At 42.5% G+C, this 22,538-nt stretch overlaps 1 protein-coding gene across 1 annotated transcript in view; it reads left to right on the top strand.

Annotated features, from left to right (window-relative positions):
- Positions 1-10,592: 10,592 nt before the first annotated feature.
- Positions 10,593-22,538, top strand: part of WDR20 (WD repeat domain 20) — a 45,550-nt gene continuing 33,604 nt past the window's right edge. The window contains exon 1 of the mRNA XM_065402911.1: positions 10,593-10,856. Within this exon, the coding sequence (XP_065258983.1) occupies positions 10,593-10,856 (264 nt within the window). The remainder of the gene's footprint in view (positions 10,857-22,538) is intronic.

Here is a 22,538-nt window from a genome sequence, read left to right as displayed (position 1 = left end):
CCAGGACATTGCTTGGCTACTGATTTCCAGGTGCATGGACTGAGGGTATACAATAGGAGACAGTGGCATCACGCTTTTGCCTTACTCTTCCCCCACCTATGCTGGAAGCAACAAGAATGCTGGGAAAACAAAGACTTGAACTGAGGAGACTGGTCCCAGGCTTAAAGGGGAATCCTGTGTATTAAGAACTGTAACCTACCTGCAACATCTAGTGGGGTGAGAAAAACTGCTTGATCCAAATACTGCCTAGTCTGATAAGATTCAGGATTTAGACTGCATGCTTACTTTTTATGTTCTTTGGTAACTATCTCTGACCTTTTATGCCTACCACTTATAATAATTTAAAATCTATCTTTCTGTAGTTAATAAATCTGTTTTATACTTTAGCTAAAATAGTGTGTTTTGACTGAAGTGCTTGGGAAATCTCAGCTCAGTTTACAAAGGCTAGTGTGTGTCCTCTTCACATCAAGGGAAGAGCGGACTAGGTAATGAACTTACACTAGTTAGGTTTCTGACCAGGGCAAGACAATACTGTTCTGGGATGCAAAGCTGGGGGCTTGGGAAATTTGCTGGTGCCTTTCTCTGTGTGATTCGTGAGTGGCTTAGGGAGCATTCATGCAATTTAGCAGGGTATGGGGTTCCATATGCTGTTGTGCTGAGCCAGAGGGGTTTGGTGCTTGTCACTAGCAAAGCATTGTGAAAGACAACCCAGGCTGGAGAGTTAAGGGGACACAGCGGTACCCCAGTTCCAGGTTGTACCCGGGGGATCCCGTCACAAGTATATTGTGCCAAACCACAATTAAGTCAGTGATCTGGTTTGCCAGGCTTTGCACCTCAGCTTTCCGGCCTCAGATTTACTCAACTGCGCCAGTTCCATCAGGGCGTCATACACCTCAGTCACTTGGTACCTCACTGGCCTTACACTGTCAATGCGACTCTCCCAGCAAGTGCCACTTAGTGGCTTCATGGTCAGATTTGTAACATTTATCCATGAGGTTCTTACACCTGATAGTTAATGCTGAAAACAAGACGTATATCTTTTGCAGTACTCCGAAGAGAGGTACTGAATCTGAAGAAGATGACATTGCATCTGACATAACCAGGTTGAAGGAATGGCAGCCACAAGGCACGAAGAAAGTTCTTGGATTCAGTCATGGGTGGCCGGTGACCTGGCCATTGCGGGAGGCTAGCCCCCGGCCCCAACATCAAGACTAAACTATCCAGAAGATTTATTTTGCTTTCCACTAGCATGCCCGGTAAGTGAGAGTGAAGGTCAATTCCCTACTCCTGCAAGAGTCCCAAGCTCTGCAGGCAAGGATTCCCCTCCTGCTGAGCCAGAGCTCTTGAAGTGCCTCAGGTACTGCTGCTACATCTTACCAGTTGTGATGAGTGATGTTTAACTTCTATTTTGCAATCAGGTATGTCAAAGGATATTCTTAATCCGTTATCAATATGTATGAGACAAGGTGAGTGAGGTAATATCTTTTATTGGACCAACTTCTGTTTATTAGAGACAAGTTTTCAAGCACCACAGAGCTCTTCTTATCCTGGGACCAATATGACTACAACACTGTAAACATTTATGTCAAAGCAATGCTGCTTTCCTTCATTGTAAAAACCAAGCCAAGTTTAAGACCTACAATTTTTACTTTGCAAGTAAAAGACAGGCCAGGTGTGTAAATTGTAACAGTGTCATCTTCACTATGAAATTAAAGCAGTGTTTCATTATGTGATATAGCACATGGACAGGCATATCTGACCTTCAGTTGCTGGTGGCAGACATCTTTTTAGATCTCTCTCCTTGGGTCAAGAATAGTCAGACACCCAAAGCACACAACTGAAGTAGGATCCATTGGTCTTGTCAGCTATTTAGACTTTAGATGTGAGTCCTACTACTTTCACTGCTAAGTGGTCTTCCCAGTCATTGGTCAGACTCTTGTAGAATTCTCCATATTCCTCATTGTCATCTGCGTTCCCAGTACAGATTGACCAGGAAGAGGTCAATAAAACCAAGCCAATTTTCTTTTTCTTGTCCCCATCTCTCTTTTCCTCCTCTTCACCAGAGCCAACATCCTTAATCTCTGGTTTGTCTTCTATCTTTTCTTCCTTTTCCTCTGCCTCACACTTCCTTATCCTGTTCTTTCTCCATCTGTCAATGTTATTAGAAGTTTAAGTGGAAGATGGACATTAATCATAGCATGGAATACATGAGTCAAAGCCCCTGGTAATAAGTTTTAAGGGTATACCAGTGTCCTCAACTGACAGTTTTGGGCTTGGTTTTCAAAGTGATCTTGTATACCTTATATACTGCAGCAGCCAAGTTCTCTCCCCTGACCCTTTCTAACTTCTTAAACATTTAGTGGGGAGATGTGCTAAAAGAAGGGGAAAATTTATTTGACGGTAGCCCCAATCTTTAAATAGTTATTTGGTTTTCTGTTACATAGCACCCCACTATTTAAGCATACTAGAATGAACTGAAGGCAGTAGGACAGCATAATTCTAAATAGCTAGATGTAGATTGCAGTAAAGAGTCAAGTACCTTTGAGAGACTTTAATATTTTGTCATTTGAAGACATTTTACAAAGTGCTCTATAAAGAGATTGAAGTTTATTGAAACCATTAGGTTTATGTCAAGTGAACAGTATCCCCTTAATGAGACTTATGCCACTCACTGCCAATCTTGTGTAGATTATAAATCATCATACATGAAATCACAGAATGGATTAGGAGAACCAAGGTCTGACAGCACTGTTGATTATCATAGGAGTTCCCACTAGCAGGGCAAGGGGTGGAAGAGATGATTCTTAAGCAAGAGTTTTAATGTATTTGAAGTACATAATTCAAGTCAGCCTTAATATATTAATTTAGTCTATGGTATTAGTAAACAGCATCTTTGGAATAGAATTTCTGTACTATGATTAAATTATCTATTGTACCACTAAATTGTAATATACTGTCATTTTAAAATGATTTAAAAATTAGTCTAATTACTATTAACATTCCAAGATGAACACTTACAAAGAGTGTAATTGGATAGCCAATGAACTGCGAGTGCTTCTTCACAATTTCCTTGATTCGTCTTTCCTCCAATTACTCTGTCTGGTCTTCCTTAAGATGAAAGATAACCTTTGTACCACGGCCCAGAGGTTCCCCTAGAATTAAATTTGAGAGTTTTACTGTCAGCACCAGTTAGAGCTGATTTGGTAAGGTACTAGTTTAAAAGATTCAGGTTTTTACATCTTGATCAGAAATAAAATTATGCCAATTAATGTTTAAATATCTTCAAGTTACATGTTTAAGTTTATCCACATGAACTCTATGTCCCCAATTCATTTAGGAAAAATGATGTTTCATATATACCCATCTCTAAAAATATAGTACTTTTGTACTTATTTCCTTGTGTCAGGTAGGTTATCTCAATTCATCAAATGACTGTAGTGAGAGGGTATATTTTGAAAATAATGGATTAAGCCATCATTTAGATCACATGATCGCCAAAAGAAAATTAGGTCCCTACTACACTCCCTAACTACAATCCCTGCAGCATACAAACTATTTAAACAAGATGACATGTTTTTATCTTTTGTGAAATAACTTAATAGTAATGTACCTTCCAAGGATGAAGTGTTTAGAGATAGATGTTCAAGGAGGATATATAAATTTGTTGTGGGGGGTGGGGGCTGTTGAGGAGGGCAGGTAACAAGAAACTGAAGAAGCAAGAGTCTAGGCTAAGTAGTAGGAAAGTGTCCCAGGAGAGATTTGTGGAATAGGTGGGGGCAGATGGATGTCTGTTGGTAGTGGGAGGGGTAGTGTCTGGAGTGTATTGTGCTCCTGCAATAGCCCATTGGACATGGGGGTGCAAGTTAGGATAGCTTCAGGGCTGCCCTAGCCTGTACCATGGGCCACACTGTTCTCTGGCAGCCCGTGAATAGGGGAGGCATAAACCACCAATGGTGGAAGGATCATCTAATAGTTAAGGTACTAGCCTGCAACTGTGGAGGGCTGGGTTCAATATCCTCATCTGCCATGGGTTTCCTTTGTGACTATGGGCAAGTTACTTATTCTCTCTGTGGATATTAGTACTCCATACTTTGCAAGATAAATACAGTACATTAGAGATTATGAGATACTCAACTACTATGGTAATGGGGGGCACTATAGATAGATAGAAAACACCTCCCTTCAGTACTTGCCCTGTTGCTATTGTGGGCACAGAGAAGAATCTAGGTTGCTGTCTCAAAGTGTGTGCAACTGCCTCTTAAAAGTAAAGAGGCTGAACAAAGTAATTCAGTATGAAGTCTTCCTAGTTTGCAATGCAATAAAAATTCACTAGATGGAGCTAAAACAGTAAATAAAGAAATTCTGAGGTATAAAAATAATTCTACTGTACAAAAGCATACCGCATCAGTTTCTTCACCATTTTAATGATGTATTTCTGTTTAAAAAATATTTTTCTGGTGAACCATTACAGCAAGTTCTTGTTTGGATAGTTCTATATTAGTTAAATTCATAATTATACAACAACATTCCCATGCAAAAGTTTTTTATTCTGTCCACCCGAGCCTGCTTAACTTCCCACAGCTCCTCTGATGTTCGTATTTCTGTGTGTCAGCAGCCATCTGAGCAATTCTTTAAACTATGTTAAGCATCTTTAGTCTCAGTTGTTGTTGTTTTTTTCATTTTTGCTCCGTGAAACATTAGATTTAAATAAAAACTGACAAACTGAGAAGCATGCAAGTCTTTTCTCATCTCTAGTTATGATGCTTTTTTCTCTCTTGAAATTAAGATCTAATTGACAGTTTTAAAAACTAATTTATCTTTATATGGTTGTTCAAGTGTGTATGGTTTCCCTTCTTCATATAGTACATAGGTAATCCTGTCTCTTCCTATTCTAGCCTCTGTCTTAACTGGTTTTAGTCCATAATACTGAACCTGCTTTGCAAAACACCTGCGGCTTCCCGACTCCTTTGTCCCACTCAGTTCCCCTTTCAGGATGACAGAGTGGCAAATATAGCAGTGTGCTCCTCCATGAACTGGCTTCCCTGAAAGATCCCACTGGGGTTTGCCACCCCGAAGAGCCAGCAGCCTTGCCGAGCCCCGCATTAGGGATTTGTCCCTAAGAGCACCATGTGCTGGGACTCACAGCATGGAGCTCCATCAGTCCTCTGCACCAGTTGGACTCTGCCCCACCTCATCCTGAGGAAAGAAACCCCTCTGTCGATCTGAGGGGCCCCTTAAGCTGCAGAGGGAGCTGCCCCAAGCTGGAGCCTGGGGCCCAACATGAGGCTGGGGTGGGGGGTGGGGGGGGTGGGAGAGGGCCAAGCAATTCATGGGTTGAACAATGAGGGGATAATACAGGGAGACTGGAATCTGGACACAGGGTGGGGATGGGGGCCTGGACACAGGAGGAGATCAGGACACACGGGATAGGTGAGGTGGGGTTTAGGTTGCAGTGGGAGACAAATGGGGTTGGAGGAGACTAGGACATGGTGGGGGCAGATGCGGGGGCTAGGAAAACAGGAGGCAGGGAGCAGATCACGGGGGCAGATGGTGTGGGGGGAATAGGACATGGGTACAGATGAGGCAGGATGCTAGAGAAGGGGGTCGATGGCATGGGGCGACAGGACTATGGGAGCAGATAGGGTGGGGGGCAGAACATGGAGGGGCAGGACCCTGGATGGTGGGAGAACTGGGGAAAGGGGCAGACCCCAGAGGCCAGATGAGTTGTAAGATAGATGGGGAGGCAGGAGTCAGATGGTCTAAGACACAGGAGGAAATTCAGAGGAAGGAAGATTAGAACAGAGGATTTAGGACATGGGGAAAAATTGGGGGGCTTGGCTGGGCCCCAGGGGATGGGGCAACTGGGGGGGGGTAGGTCATGGGGGCAGGAGAATTAGGGCAGGGAGTGCTACTTACCTGGTCATAGCCCGCCCCAGGGGGCCCCTCATCCTCGGGTTTATCCAGGGAGAGGCCGCCAGGCCTTGGGCTCTCCTCAGTGTTTTAATAGCATGAAATGCAAAGAGCCGCAGGAGACACATTCTTCTTAGCATATGCACAACGTTCCTCAGATGGCACGTGACCAGGATTCATCACCAAATTTGGTCCGCTGGGTTGGACAGCTTGCCCGGGTCGGGTATTGACAAGGAGACATTGAAGAGCCATTTGTGGCTTGCGAGCCTCAGTCTGAGTATCACTGCCTTGGGGTCATACTTATTAACACTAACTACATTTTGCAGCATCTTCACTAAGGGCTACCACGATTGCTACTACTGGTGGAGCTGAAAAGGTGTTAGCAACAGTCAGGAATGTTTGAAATCTACTGTACACATGGCCCATGTTTTGATTTTTAATGGATATAGCTGTTTGTTTAAAATTCGGGCTGTCAAGCAATAAAAAATTAATCGCGATTAATCGTACTGTTAAACAATAATTGAATACCATTTATTTAAATATTTTTGGATGTTTTCTACATTTTCTAATATATTGATTTCAATTACAACACAGAATACAAAGTGTACAGTGCTCACTTTATATTTATTTTTATTACAAATATTTGCACTGTAAAAAACAAAAGAAATGGTATTTTTCAATTCACCTAATACAGGGGTTCTCAAACTGGGGGTTGGGACCCCTCAGGGGGTTGCGAGGTTATTACATGTGGGTCATGGGCTGTCAGCCTCAACCCCAAGCCCCGCTTTGCATCCAGCATTTATACTGGTGTTAAATATATAAAAAAGTGTTTTTAATTTATAAGGGGGGTCACACTCAGAGGCTTGCTATGTGAAAGGGGTCACCAGTACAAAAGTTTGAGAACCACTGACCTAATACAAATACTGTAGTGCAATCTCTGTATCATGAAAATTGAACTTACAAAGGTAGAATTATATACAAAAAAAACCCTGCATTCAAAAATAAAACAATGTAAAACTTTAGAGCCCACAAGTCCACTCAGTCATATTTCTTGTTCAGCCAATTGCTCACACAAACAAGTTTGTTTATATTTCCAGGAGATAATCCTGCCCACTTCTTGTTTACAATGTCATCTGAAAGTGAGAACAGGCATTTGCATGGCACTGTTGTAGCCGGCATCGCAAGATATTTACGTGTCAGATGTGCTAAAGATTCATATGTCCCTTCATGCTTCAACCACCATTCCAGGGGACATCTGTCCATGCTGATGACGGGTTCTGCTCAATAACAATCCAAAGCAGTGTGGACCAACGCATGTTCATTTTCATTATCTGTGTCAGATGCCACCAGCAGAAGGTTGATTTTCTTTTTTGGTGGTTTGGGTTCTGCAGTTTCTGCATCAGAGTGTTGCTCTTTTAAGACTTCTGAAAGCATGCTCCACTCCTCGTCACTCTCAGATTTTGAAAGGCACTCAGATTCTTAAACCTTCAGTCGAGTATTGTAGCTATGTTTAGAAATCTCACATTGGTACCTTATTTGCGTTTTGTCAAATCTGCAGTGAAAGTGTTCTTAAAATAAACAACATGTGCTGGGTCATCATCCGAGATTGCTATAACATGAAATATATGGCAGAATGCGGGTAAAACAGAGCAGGGGACATACAATTCTCCCCCAAAGAGTTCAGTCACAAATTTAATTAGCACATTTTTTTAACGAGCGTCATCAGCATGGAAGCATGTTCTCTGGAATGGTGGCCAAAGCATGAAGGGATAGACGAATGTTTAGCATATCTGGCACATAAATACCTTGCAATGCTGGCTATAAAAGTGCCATGCAAATACCTGTTCTCACTTTCTGGTGACATTGTAAATAAGAAGAGGGCAGCATTCTCTTCTGTAAATGTAAACAAACTTGTTTGTCTTAGTGATTGGCTGAACAAGAAGTAGGACTGTGTGGACTTGTAGGCTCTGAAGTTTTACATTGTTTTGTTTTTGAGTACAGTTATGTCACACACAAAAATCTACCTTTGTAAATTGCACTTTCACAACAAAGAGATTGCACTACAGTACCTGTATGAGGTGAATTGAAAAATACTATTTCTTTTGTTTATCATTTTTACAGTGCAAATATTTGTAATAAAAAATAACATACACTTTGATTTCAATTACAACACAGAATACAATGTATATGAAAATGTAGAAAAACATCCAAAATATTTAATAAATTTCAAGTGGTATTCTATTGTTTAACTGTGTGATTAAAACTGCAATTAATCGTGATCAATTTTTTAAATTGTGATTAATTTTTTGAGTTAATTGTGCGAGTTAACTGCGATTAATCGACAGCCCTATTTAAAATGCAATACAAATTAATTGTATGCAAAACTGTACATCAGCTGGTACTTAACTCAAATCACTGATAAACATTGGGAAGTGAATCATGGTAATTCTGTGATACCAACACTCAGCCCTAGAAAGATGGAGGCTAGGGAGGAGGAGTATCACGTGCTTGTGCAGAACAGCACTGTGGCATACACATACTAAGTGCATGCACAACTGGAGTGTTCCATGCACACACATGGACGCTCTCTTCTGTGAGATGCTATTGGTTAACTACAGGGCTAGTTTAGTCACTTCATGTTGGCTATACCAGAACGGAGGACCCAGCACCAACATTTTATGTAGAGAGTTGGGGAATCTGAGTCCAATTAAGATAATTTTGTAAAATGGTTCCTAGAGAAACACTTCTTTTAAGATTTTTTTGTTTTGTTTTGGCAGGTTTCAGTTGTAACTTGTTACTTCTGTAACCTACCAATAAAAGACGACTAAACAAATCTTTGAAAGTTTAAAATAATAGTTTTCTTACCAAACAAATTGTGTGAAATCTTAGATTGCTTTCCCTATGTACCATATAAGAAGATGTTATATTAATCACTTATACCTTCACAACAGTGTTATTTTTAAACCTACCATCCAAGCAGAGCTAACATGTAGGGGCAAGATCAGTACAATACTATTATCAAAAAAGGGTGATGAGAGGAGTAATTCAGATGCTGTGATAGCACTGGGAGCACTAGTGCAGCAGAACTGTGAAAAAGGATGCTGCCTTAGCAATATATTATCAACCAATCCACTTTCCATTTTTAAGATTCTACAAAATTTTATAACCCATTGGGAATGTTTTCATAAAGATATCCTCTAATTCACAAAAATAATCTCATTGTTTGTTATAAATGTTGGAGTTTATCATGGAACTTAAATAATAATCCTATAACCTTCTACGGTGCCTTTCATTTGAGGATCTCAAAGCATTTGACGCATCAGTTTGGGTTCACTGTATATTAAAACTGGTGGATTTTCTGTTTAGAATTTTTGGCCTTAATTCTCAGTTCATTTCTGCACTTAGCATTCATGCACCTTTGTGATCCTAGGCTCTGAATCTGGGTTTTGCCAGCAGAGAGGAGCCATGAAGCTGGCAAAACCAGACACTTGAGGATCCCTCAGCATAAGGGGGTTTACCCCAGTGGCATAGGGCCAGTGGAACAGCCCTACACTGCCCTTCTTTGCAGACCATGGCATAGGTGTGTACTCAGGATCAACAGAGGGAGTGTCAGTGGTGGGAGGAGGCATGACTGGAGCATACCGTGGCCCAGCTATTTAGGGCTGTTGCAAAAGTGAATATTAAAACCATCTGGCAGTGCTCTAATTTATGCCAGGAACTAGACCTGGGTGGCTCCAGAATCCAGGATGTGCAGAGATGAACCAGGACTGGGAGAGAAAGTGGCATAGAACCATTCCATCAGTCCTGTGCTGGCTGCGAACTTGACCCAAGGGCCACTCCTACCCAGTTTAAGGCACCTTTATACATGCTGCTGGAGTGACAACAGAGGGCTGTAGGGCAAATGAGAATCCCTTTGCTTGTTATTTGATTAGATGCCTATTGATAAGGTGTAAATTTATTCGATAAATAATTATGCCTAACATCACCCCTCTGAGGTAGGTGAGAACGATTATAGTCAGCAGGTGAATTTAGGCCCAGAGACATGAAGTAATTGTCCATGTTCACAGACAAGAGTCCCAAGACTCCTCCTGACTCTCACAGCTGACAATTTTCGGAGGTGGGAACAAAAACTGTGCATGGTGATAACAAGTTACCTGGGGGTGCGACACTGGCACCTCATAGTGCCGCAGGATGCTGTTAAAAAACCCTGCCCTGAACAATTAAATCGCCCTTCCCCTCGCCCTGCAGAGTCCCAAGCCCATGGCATTAAGCACTACCCACCCCCTCCCCGTGGGCTTTGATCCCCCTGTCTCCCCGCAGCACCCCCTAGCCTTAAGACACTGTGCTGCTGGCCCTCCGCCCCAGAGGTCTGACACCCGTCTGACGACCACCCCTTGTAAAAGCACTGGGTGCGCGAGCCCCGCTCTACCCCCTGAGCAGCACCGCCATCCGCTCGCTCGCCTGGGGGCCACCCCTGGCCCTGCCTCTCCCAAGAGAAGGCTCCTCCCCCTCCCTCACTAGGGGCCGCACAGATTTCAGGCAAGCTGGCACATGCGCAGAGGCGCAGTAAACAAGCGAGCCAGCTCCTCCCCCTTACGGCCTTTGCGTGCTGCTCTCGGGTAGAGAGAGCGAGCGGTGGCGGCTGCGCAGTGGGGGCACATCCGGGCACTGGGGCAGGATGAATGCTCCTTTCCAAGATGGCGGCGGAGGGAGGAGGGAAGGAGATGAACGAGATTAAGACCCAGTTCACCACCCGGGAGGGGCTGTACAAGCTGCTGAGCCACTCGGAGTACAGCCGGCCCAACCGGGTGCCCTTCAACTCGCAGGGCTCCAACCCAGTCCGCGTCTCCTTCGTCAACGTCAACGACCAGAGCGGCAACGGCGACCGGCTCTGCTTCAATGTGGGCCGGGAGCTCTACTTCTACATCTACAAGGGGGTCCGCAAGGTACCGGGGCAGCCGGGGGGAGGGAGAGACCAGGGCCCAGACCTGCTCGGAGCACGAGGGGCGTGCCAGGGGCGAGCTGCTTGGCTTCAGTGTGGTCCGGGAGCCCTACCTGCGAAGGCCGGAGGCCAGGCCAGGGGAGTGGGCTTTGCCCTACTGTGAGCTCAGCACTCTTCAGGGGGGCGGGATCCCTCTAGGCGAAGGGTGGGGGAGTCGCTCTGTGGCCGGGAACTGTACCTGCTCACAGAGCCACGGGGCTTGCATGGTGTCGGACCGTGTGGAGGGGGTGTAGAGGGTAGAGGTGTGAGGGGGAGAGCCCTGAGAGAGAGGAGGACTAGTGTTGGGGGTTACCTAAAGGATATAGGACTGGAAGTGACTTCTTGGGTTGTAGAGTCTAATCCCCTGCTGTGGTGGGCAACTCTGTCCTATAAGCCCATTCATACATTTATAAAGCTACATTTAAAAACTAGTTAAGTTAAACAACCCAGAGAGTCCTCACCAGTAGCTAAAGTATGTTCCTGTGCAGCCCTTTCTTTGGCTCGTTTGGGCAGGTTTGGTAATGGCATAGTAACTCTGGGCCTGTCTCACCTGCTGCTACAGGCTGAAGATTATGGGACTCTCTCCGAGGAGTGTTTGGTGTTCGCATGGGGCTGCCAAATCTCTGACAGGGTGGGGTTTTAAGGTTATTATTATTAGGGTTAACCTTATTTGGAGAAATTTTTTCACACCTAGAGTGAAAAATTAGAGGTCTAACGTTATAAAGTGTGAACTAACCCGGACTGTCTCCAGATGTGTCCAGTACAGTGAGCTGAATCCTCTAAAGGCTCTGAGACTTTAAATTTCTAATTATAACAGCAAAAGCTTTTATCACGAGAGAAGTACTAATGCAAAATAAGGCTCCCAACCTGTGAATGATATTTGGTGGTGCAGGTCTAATAGCTTGTGCATTAAATGGCTAGTATACTATATTAATGGGCAAATTGTACCTACATAAATATATGTAATTGCTGTTTTGACTTTTTGGTACTACTTGGTGCCTTACTTCCTGGTGTTTAGTGAGGCATTCTGATAATTTGCATCACCAAGTGAACAGATGTTACTTTTAATATATGTAAGCATAGGCATAACCAATCTCAAAGTTTTATTGAGATATTATCTGTTTATCTTGGGTACATATGAACCCCCCTCCCAATTACTAGAGTATGTGAGCACCTTACAATATTTAATGTATATATTCTCTGACAACCTTGAGATGTAGGGAAGAGTTGTTATTCCCACTTTACAAATAGGATTTGAGGCACAGAGAAACTTACTGACCTGCCCAAGGTCACATGGGAAGTTTGTAGCATAGCAAGGAATTGGACCTGGGTTTACACAGTTCCAGGTGAATGAATGTCCAAACCACTCTTTCTCTTGCTTGATAATTCATGTAAAATGTAAGCACTAGCTAATTGCTGAGGAAAGTTAAGCCTAGTAAGGATCAGTTGGTAATGACTAGCAACCGAACAGATGCAACTTGTGTTGTCTAATTGTATGCATTTGTTTCATACACACATTTGAATTGACATTTACATAATTTAACTTAATCATGTGATGAGTCTTGATAATTTGGGGATGTTTTAAGTAATTGTGAATTAAATTTAAATATTAACTTGGTATTTAAGCACTTAGAATGATTGATGTTATTGAACAGTTATCTGTCTACTCATGTTAACAAATAATATTTGTAATACTTCCATTTTATAATCCATAGTGGCCTTTTCTACATAGGAGTCAGTGTAGATGATAATTCATATGGTTAAAATCTGTCCATCTTCCAACCCTTGTAACTGCTAGGAGTCTATCATCTTTGACTTAGTTTTCAGTACTAATAATTGCAAACTTCTGCAACTGTTTTATTTAGAGCAGCTCTTAATGCAGCCCGGTTACAGGACATGTGACTCTTACCAATCTTTTTTAGTCATTTGTTATCACACTTAAAGTAAAGAAAAATCTAGAGGCTGAAAATATGCCATGAAAATAGGGAACTGAGGAATTTTTAAGTGCCAACTTACAACTTGTAAGTCTTATTTGCATTCTTCTAATAGCTTTTCCAATATCTTCAGTAAAACAGTATTTAACTTTGTATTTGTGGGCGTAGCAGCAGTTGAAAATCCTACTGTACCTACCTGCTGGATGTTTGTTTTGGGTTTTGAGACATACTATAAATGTTCTAAATATACTATTCTTACTTCAAATAATACAGTAAAATATACTAGAAGTTTAGAATAGAATTTGTGTTGGTCAAAGCAAAGCAATCCAATCTTATCAATGACCTTCAGAACAGATACTTTTAATACCATAATTACTAACTTCAGTTTAAAAAGCCTTAAAGTAACAGCTGAAATATATTAAACGTATCCAAATGAAAGAAAATATTATAGATGAGAGACTAGGGAAGTTGATCTGCCATACATTTGGAATATTGTATTCATTATGAATGTATCTAGAAATATTGATGAGCTTGAAATCATTATGGCCTGTGATTCTGTAGATTGGGGCCTATGGCTTTGGTTCTCTTTGTCTGTGTAGAAAATTGGCACTAGCATAGGGAAGATTGTCAGCTGACAGTTACAGCTGTCAGAATTGTTAACATAATTTTCATAAAGAGAAATGCTGTTTGTTATAAAATTTGCTACTGTTTCTTGATATGGTGTATAAAATAGGTGAAAGAAGGAGAGCTCAATGATAGATTAAACTAGAAGTGTAAAACACTGTCTTAAAATGAATAAATATAAACTGCTGTAAACTTCACATACAGCATGTTTCTAAAGTTGTCTCTAGACTAGAGAACATTTAGCCAACACTAGCTAGCTAAGACTGATTAAACTTGGCTACTTAGCTTGTGTCTATGCCAGGAAAACACCCTTAACTCAGTTTTAGCAGGTTGAGCTGTAGTCTAGCTTCTGCTAGTGAACAGTGTTACTCTGAATTTACACCTGGAAGCGAGGCTTGGTTTTGTTTGTATGTAGTTTGGCTTGTGTTATGTAAGCCTGACTTAAACTTTTTCTCCTGATCAATTTAGCTAGATTAGACCAGTGATGATAGTTCAGGTACTTTAAAATGTTAACTACAGCAAATGCAGGTTTGTATTTTAAAGCTGCAGTATAACTTAGGTTAAAAATAAATTGTTAATTTTATTACCTCTTCCTGCCTGTTAAGCAGTCTTTAAAAAGCCTTGTTCCATTAGGTTCTGTTCCTGTTGAAGTTAGAGAAGGAATTGCCATTATCTTAAGAAAAAGCAGGGTCTTATTCCTCAGTTTTAAGTAACTACCTGCAGTAGGAACTTTTGCAGGTAAAGAACTTTTATTTGGTATGTACCATGCTTTATTTAACCATGAAAGAGCTAGCAAAGTAAACAGATACTGCAACGGCACACAATATCTTTAGGGGAACATATCGTAATAAGTTTATGTTATTGTGGGCCAAGCATATGTGCGACTGTGCTCTACTCCATGGGAGAGGGTTCCACAACTCCTTCAGGAACTAAAACTTTGATTACAATATGATTTATTCACCTTAAACACCTCCAAAGAGGTACCATCCCCTGCAAAGGTACATATATACTGGTTCAAAGTGAGTTTCCACACACGAGGAAAACAAAGAATATTTGGCTTTAAAAGGCTACATGTAAACTGTCTCAAGGCTGCCTTTCTGATCCAACAAATGGATAAGATCTTCTGTCCTAGAGCCTCAACTCTTGCGGAAGAGTTGAAAAGACTTTGGCCTATCAGAGCCCCATAAGACTGATGGATGACTTCTGGTAAGCCTTTAGTGTGCATATAGGCACTCTTATTGATTTTAATGTTTTCTCTGTAATGCTTTTGCCTTAAGAATAAAGGTGCTTGCTTAGAAAGAACTGTGTGGTAACTTGTAACTGCTGGAAATACACTGTTTATATCCCTCAGAGAGAAAGCAAAGCACAGGCGCTGGCCATTCGGTGACTGGCTTGCTGGGGATATCACAGTGTAAGGCACGGAGTCATGCAGCCTTAAAATTCTGGTCTTGAGGGAGAGATGCAGGTCTCCACCCAAGAGAAGTGATGGCTGGGAGCCGGAAACTTTAAATGCGTGCCCTTGAGTGACCAAGGAGGGGGAATACAGGTGCAATTACTGTGAAACTGTGACAACTGTCTGCACTGGGAACTTCTGCAGGTTATGAACTTTTGGTATGTACTATATTTAATTCAGCCGTGGAAGAACTTGGAAATAGTTAAAATGTTTTGAAATCCCAATCTGAATGAGTCCAAATCACATTCCTAAAGGGTATTTATTCCTTTAGGTTACTTTTCTTTATCTGGCTGCTTCCACATCCCAAATCAGTTTTGTCTGCCATTTCTGTTTTGTGAATTAATCTTTAGTTGTAAGTCTCTTTACCCAGGCCACTGAATTGTTTGTGTTGCTTTAGAGATGAAACCTATATAAGGATTGGTATTCCTTGTGACACTGTGATGCTTTCTTAACCTGGTTTCTTGAGGGTAGAATCAGGAGTTGGGTCCAGTGTCTAAGATGATGTAAAAGCTTGGAATGCTGAGATAGAGAAAGTTTGGAAGAACCTACTTGTTCGCTATGAAAAGCCTCCAAGGCAGTTTGAAGGATTTTTTCCCCCCAGACTGAAAGTCTCTATCACAATATGTTTAGAAGTGAACTTGAGGAAGGTAGCAGGAAAGAATGAAATACTGGAAACTTGAGAAGAGCAGATGAGTTATATGCCAGCTATTTGACGTAATGAGGCTTTTATGCAGTATTTTCTGTCCCGTTACAACAATCCAAAGCTCAAAAAAACCTGTTAGTAGATTCTAACCTTGTCTTAAATTTAGATCCAATGGACAGGGGAGTGATACTGTATGTTAGTAAGGAGAAGTTAGGGTTGTGATGCAATGAGGTGTGGCCATTTTAATGAAATACTTGGCTAGTTAAGTATTCTTGGGAGTGCTGGTATGTTCCTGTGGTTTTTGTTTTCACCTCAGCTTCTGGACTGAGTGAGGCTAGTTATGTAGAACAATCTCCTGTTAAGGTGAAAGCTTTGCTGGAGGTGAAGTCCAGAGTTGTTTTGAGAGTGATCCCCTCTTTGGGTGGGGAGTGCTATCTGAGGCTCACTTGGGAGTGCTCTGGGTTGTATGTTTCAATCTTCAGAATAAATTTCTGTCCAAAAGATGACCTTTCTCCTGGAGGTCCATACTTGTGAACTTAGCTGCTGCAGTAGTTATGACCTTTCAATGGTTGCTATGGTAGTGTGACAAAGGGTTAAATAGTGTGTGGGTTCTGGTTGGATTGGCAAGTTCCTTTGTACCTTTATGGTGAGCATGGGAAGACTAAGCAAGATATAATTTTTCAAGTATAGACCAGGTAACTAAGACTTGCCATCAGATACATCTTGTTTGTGGACCACAGGGCATTCTTTGATAAAAATGTTGTTCGGTTCATGTTTACAAGGTCAGAGGTGAATGAAATTAATGCCATATATGATCTAATCATAGATGAACTCTCCTGGCTTTGTACATATTACCAAGTTATAACTGAATTTAGCTAGGCCTTAAAGGCTAGACTTAAGCATTGCATCACCTAACCCTGCTGCTCAGTGGAATCCTCAGCTCTGAGTTAGGCTCCCTATACAATAATGGGGAGAGTAAGGTGCCTAAGAAAAAGATTCACAAAAGCCAGCAAGCTCAGTCGTCAGATGCCTAAACTAGCCAGTGGGAAATGTTGAAGAGAGTGGCATGGCCTAAGCCCTACCATCCAAAGGAAATTAAGTGCCTAACTCGAGGCCAGAGGGAGGCCTTGGATTGGGGTTCACAGCTGTGAACCCCCTTCTGGAGTTAGGCACCTAAGCAAGATTAGCCCTTTCTCATGAAGAGACCCCTTCCCCCACCTCCTTATAGCCAGTAGTCCAGTGGTCAGGGCACATGCCTGTGATGTGGAAGACTGATTTTTCAAATTCTTGCTTTGCCTGATTTGGAGAAGGAATTTGACTTGGGTCTTCCATGTCCCAGTAAATGCCTTAACCACCAAGAATCTGTCTCTCTCTCTTTGGCACAATAAATATTTAATTATACTAAGTGGAGCAGTTGCAACAAGAGAGATTAAGATCTATCACAGAATACCCAATAGCTTGGTGGTTAGGGCAGTCGCTTGGCATGGGGGAGACCTGAGTACAAGTCCCTGCTTCAGATCAGGTAGAGCAAGGATTTGAAAATGGGTATCCCACATCTCAAGTGCCTTAACTACTGAGCTACGGGGTATTCTGAACAAACATGTCACAGTTTCAGGGTAACTGCACCAGTTTTTCCTCTTCTGGGTGCTTGCTGTTGGTGGACCATGCATAAGGGTTTCCAGCTCCCAGCCATCACCTCTCCTGGGTAGAGTTCTGCATCTCACTCCCTTCTGATGTGAATTTTTAAGGCTGTACGGCTCCCTGATTTACACTGTGATTCCCCGCAAGTTGGATTGCCTAAACAGTCTTTGCTTTGCTTTCTCTCTAAAGACTATGACCAATGTATTGCCCACAGTTACGTGTTACCCCACAGCTTCTTCTAAGTTAGCACATTTATTCCTAAGGTAAATTCATTAGAGAAAACATCTTAAATCAATAAAAGAACCTACATGCATGTTAGAAAGCTTACCAAAGGTAACCCCCAATTTTGACCTAGAGCTCTGTTAGGTTTTAGACTTTAGTCATTGAGTTTAAAGCCAGTAGGGACCATTAGATCATCTAGTCTGATTTCCTGTATATCACAAGACACTTGCACACTAAACCCAACAACCGAAGTGAGGCCAAAGTATTACAGCCTACAGGAGACTAGGCTATTATGTGCCACAAGAAGAGAAAAGGAGAGACTGAAGTGCACCGTCAGAACCCACAACTGGGTTTTCCCTGTGGTTACAAGTTTATCTGCCTTAAATTCAGAACCAAAACAGAGGCTGGGAAGATTACCCATTTCTTTATACAGCCCAGGCCTTTGATCTTGGCCTTCTGTAACAGGTAATCAACAGACCGGGTTACCCAACGAAATTAATAGGCAACAGGTTTAAAACAAACAAAAGGAAGTACTTAACACAACGCAGAGTCAACGTGTGGAACATATTCCCAGGAGGAGATGTGAAGGCCAAAAGTATAACTGGGTTCAAAAAAGAATTGGATAAGTTCATGGAGGCCATTGATGGACCTAACATAGTCAGGGACACAACCCTATGCTTTGGATGTTCCTCAGCCTCTTGACTGCCAGATGCTGGGATTAGACAAAAGGGAATGGGTCACTTGATAAATGCCCTGTTTTGTTCATTCCCTCTGAAGCAGTTGGCACTGGCCACTGTTGGAAGACAGGATCCTGGGCTAGATGGACTATTGCTCTGCCCAGTTTGGCCGTTCTTATGTTCTCTCCTTGGGGGAGTAACTATAAAAGACTGGGGTTTTGTATAACCGGAGTTGGGTAATTTGCATTAATGTCTCCTTAGTGATTACCCAGAAAGTCCACTTAACACTACTTATCCCAAAAGTCCATACTTGTCTGGCACATATTCTGTATAGTCTTTTGAACTTCCAGGTCTCACATCTCCTCCCTCGAGAGGTTACATACAATCTTGGCCCACCATAATAGATTAACTTAACTTCCAAGGACATTGCAGGAAATGGCCGTATCTGTCACAACACACACATCAATCACCCCCAAAATTCTGAAACTGGTGACCCCAACTATCTTGTGTGGGTTAGGTGTGCTCAGTCTTCTGAGCTGACTTTTGTCGTAGCATATCTACAGTACAATTTTTTTTTAAATGGTTGTACTTGTACTTAAGAAACAGTGGGTTCATGTTAAATGTTAAAAATGCTTAAATTAACAATTGGCAAGCTTCAGAACTGTTTCAAGGTTGGGAAGTGTATGTTGGAAATACTTTAAAATCTGTTGAAATGTTGCATAAGTATCTCAATTACTGTAGTTATACTGTTTGTTATGGTTTAGGATGATAGCCAACATAGTGAAAACAGATACTGACTTGAAACTCTTGTGCAGAAATGGTTTTAGAAGCAGATAGGTTAGGGATCTTACTCCCAGTTGTAACGTAGGACAAAAGTTGTGGAAGAACAGAATTTACTGTGCAGTTGAAATGTAATTGACATAGTGTGAGTTATCGGAAAGAATGCTCTTTCATTATGCAAGAAAGCAGTTCAAGAGGGAGTTAAATTACAAACCTAAAAGGTACAAGTTTCTAGACTTTCTGCAAATCTGTCTCGGTTTTGACTGTCCAGGTCGAAATTAGACTGACATTTTTCAAATTGGACTTAACCATTTTGTCTTGACCAGTGTGTCCTCTTGACAATGTAAATCCTAATGTTCGAGGTTGTATGGTGTTGAAGAGTTCAGTAAGGGCCACATGACACAGTTCTTGGCTTACTGATATCTAATTTTAAGTATTTGGGTTCACCGGTGAATGAAAAGATACAATATAATGCCAAATGCTATTCTGAACAAGAGCGTCAACTTCTTAAAATGTACCGCAGTGTACAAATTGCATGGGATTTACTGTGTGTGGCAGAATATAGACCTACCTTATTAAGCAAGAGGCGATGTCCCTGAAGATTCTCCAGACACAGAGCATGATTCTTACCCACTTCTATTAGGAGATCACTTTCATTAAGCTACCAAGTTATGAGAGTCTCTTGGGACATGTTTCACTTTGTAAAACTTTGAGAAGTTAGATGTCCTTTTATATCAATGTTCTGTTATTACTGCTAGTTCTTCACTAGAAGATGCTAATAAGGGCTCCACATACTGAATGTCTTTAAAAAAAAAATTCATGAGTCATTTGTGGATTTTTAAATTCATGTAATAATGCCTTAAGGATACGTTGGCCTGCAACAAACAATATAAAGAAATACTCTTACTCAGTAAATCTGTTAAGTTATTATCTTGTACTAGAAAACATGGTGAGAGACAAATCAAAGTACAAGGAATTTTAAATGTCAGATTGTGTTGAAGGTCAAGTTTTTATTCTTTAGAAAATTGGTTTTGTTTTGTTTCTGTGTAAGATTAGTGCATACTGAAGTTTTCCCAATAAATTCAAATGTTTTTTTTTTTAAAGATAGTTCTATAAAACACTAGCTGTACATAGAAGCCACATAACCTTTCTGATTAAGAGTAGTGTTTATGTATATTCATACTACCATGAAGTTAGTGTTTTACTGCTATAGCGGGGTGCCAAACTAGTCCAGCGGGACAAGGGCCAAAGGTAAGATGCATCAGAGGCTGGGAGAACTGCATGACTTCAGATCTGCCCTGCCCCACAGCTCTAGGACCATAAATAGGGCCCTACCAAATTCATGGGCATGAAAAAGGCTTCACAGACCGTGAAATCTGGTCTTTTGGGTGCTTTTATTGTATTAAATTAAATTAAAATTAATGGAGATATCCCATCTCCTAGAACTGGAAGGGACCTTGAAAGGTCATCGAGTCCAGCCCCCTGCCTTCACTAGCAGGACCAAGTACTGATTTTGCCCCAGATCCCTAAGTGGCCCCCTCAAGGATTGAACTCACAACCCTGGGTTTAGCAGGCCAATGCTCAAACCACTGAGCTATCCCTCCCCCCAATGTATACTATATGGATTTCATGGGGGAGACCAGCATTTCTCAAATTGTGGGCCCTGACCCAAAAGGGAGTTGCAGGGGGGTCTCAAGGTTATTTTAGGGGGATCACAGTATTGCCATCCTTCCTTCTGCGCTGCCTTCAGAGCTGGGTGGCCAGAGAGTGGTGGCTGTTCGCCGGGCAGCCAGCTCTGAAGGCAGCGCCCCCCTCCCCCTCCCCATCAGCAGCGCAGAGGTAAGAGGTAATACCATACTGTGCTACCCTTATTTCTGCGCTGCTGCCTTCAGAGCTGGGCGGCCAAAGAGTGGCAGCTGCTTACTGAGGGCCCAGCTCTGCAGGCAGCAGCGCAGAAGTAAGGGTGGCAATACCATAGCACTAGAACTCTGCATGGAAACAAATTTATACCTGTGGGTGCAGATATCTGCGAATATAAATCAGTATCCATGGAACTGCAGGGCTCTCCTGGGAACTGCAGTGGCAAAAGGAGCAGAACGTTGGGCTGTTGCTCCCAGGAACCAGCACGCTGCACTGGCAGCTCCATTGGCATGGCTGTACTGCCCCCGACCCTGTCCATTGGGCGGGCACCATGCTCATCGCATCTGTCTCTGGTTGCGATAGTGTGTGCAAGTGGCACACGTGCCCAGACAGGAGCCACAGACAGTTGCATGGCAGGGCTGGGGGCGGTACAGCCAGGCCGGAGAAGTTGCCGGTGTAGGGCACTGGCTCCTGTGAGCGGTGACCCCACGTTTTGCTCCTTTCGCTGCTGCAGTTCCTAGGAGAGCCCTGCATCTGCGGGTATACATTTGTATCCACACAGGGCTCTACATACCACAACTTCTGCGCTGCTGCTGGCGGCGGTTCTGCCTTCAGAGCTGGACTCCTGGCCAGCAGCCACTGCTCTCCAGCTGCCCAGCAGCAGCGCAGAAGTAAGGGTAGCAGTACTGCAACCCCCACTACAATATTTTGGGTCAGGACTCCTGCAATTACAACACAATGAAATTTCAGATTTAAATAGCTGAAATCATGAAATTTACGATTTTAAAAATCCTATGACTGTAAAATTGACCAAAATGGACTGTGAATTTGTTAGGGCCCTAAGCATAAACAACTGATAACTTTTCTAGCAACAGCCTACTTTCCCTGTCTGCTCCTGTGGAGGGCACTCAGCCACAGGTATAGCTCAAAAGTACAGCTCTATAACTTCTTATAATCAAGTTCATTAGAAACACCTGCTCACTCAGGGCTAGTAGCAATCTGTAGGGGCCTGAGTGGGACTGGGAACTGCTGTATTCTTTCCCAGAGAGGAGGTGAGATCAGGGGAGCAAAACACCTGATGCAACTACTTTTTTCTGCAGGAGAGAGAAGCCAGGTACAGGGTAATTGGAGCTACTACTGTTTATCCTAGGGGGCAGGGTGTAACTGTAGTTGGGAGAGAGTAAGACTGAGAGCATAAAGTAAAAACACATGTCTGAAAGCTTAAGAGGAAGGAGGTAAAAATGTATTGGGGGGGGGGAAGTTAATGTTAAGGGTGGGGGGAGAGAAAGGAAAGAATATACAATGAAAACACAATATTGATCATCTAGGATAGAAAAAAAGTGCAGTGCAGGCAGGAGTGGAAAGGTATCAAAAGCACAGGAGACATAGGCCTGGTCCCCACTAACCCCCCACTTCGGACTAAGGTACGCAAATTCAGCTACGTTATTAACGTAGCTGAATTCGAAGTACCTTAGTCCGAACTTACCGCGGGTCCAGACGCGGCAGGCAGGCTCCCCCGTCGATGCCGCGTACTCCTCTCGCCGAGCTGGAGTACCGGCGTCGACGGCGAGCACTTCCGGGATCGATTTATCGCGTCTAAACCAGACGCGATAAATCGATCCCAGAACAACGATTGCCTGCCGCCGGACCCTCCGGTAAGTGTAGACGTACCCTTTGTAAAATACATTTAAAAATACTGAGATTGCCTATAGGGCAGTGTTCCCTCTAATTTTTCCCACATATGTGCAGAATGAATTTTATGTGCACCAATATGGAGGTGATGTGAGACACATCACCTCCATATTGATGCACA

This window comes from Emys orbicularis, chromosome 4 (assembly GCF_028017835.1).
Source record: "Emys orbicularis isolate rEmyOrb1 chromosome 4, rEmyOrb1.hap1, whole genome shotgun sequence".
Classification (NCBI taxonomy): domain Eukaryota; kingdom Metazoa; phylum Chordata; order Testudines; family Emydidae; genus Emys; species Emys orbicularis.
The sequence above is the reverse complement of the archived record's forward strand: the minus strand, read 5'-3'. Positions and strand labels throughout refer to the sequence as shown.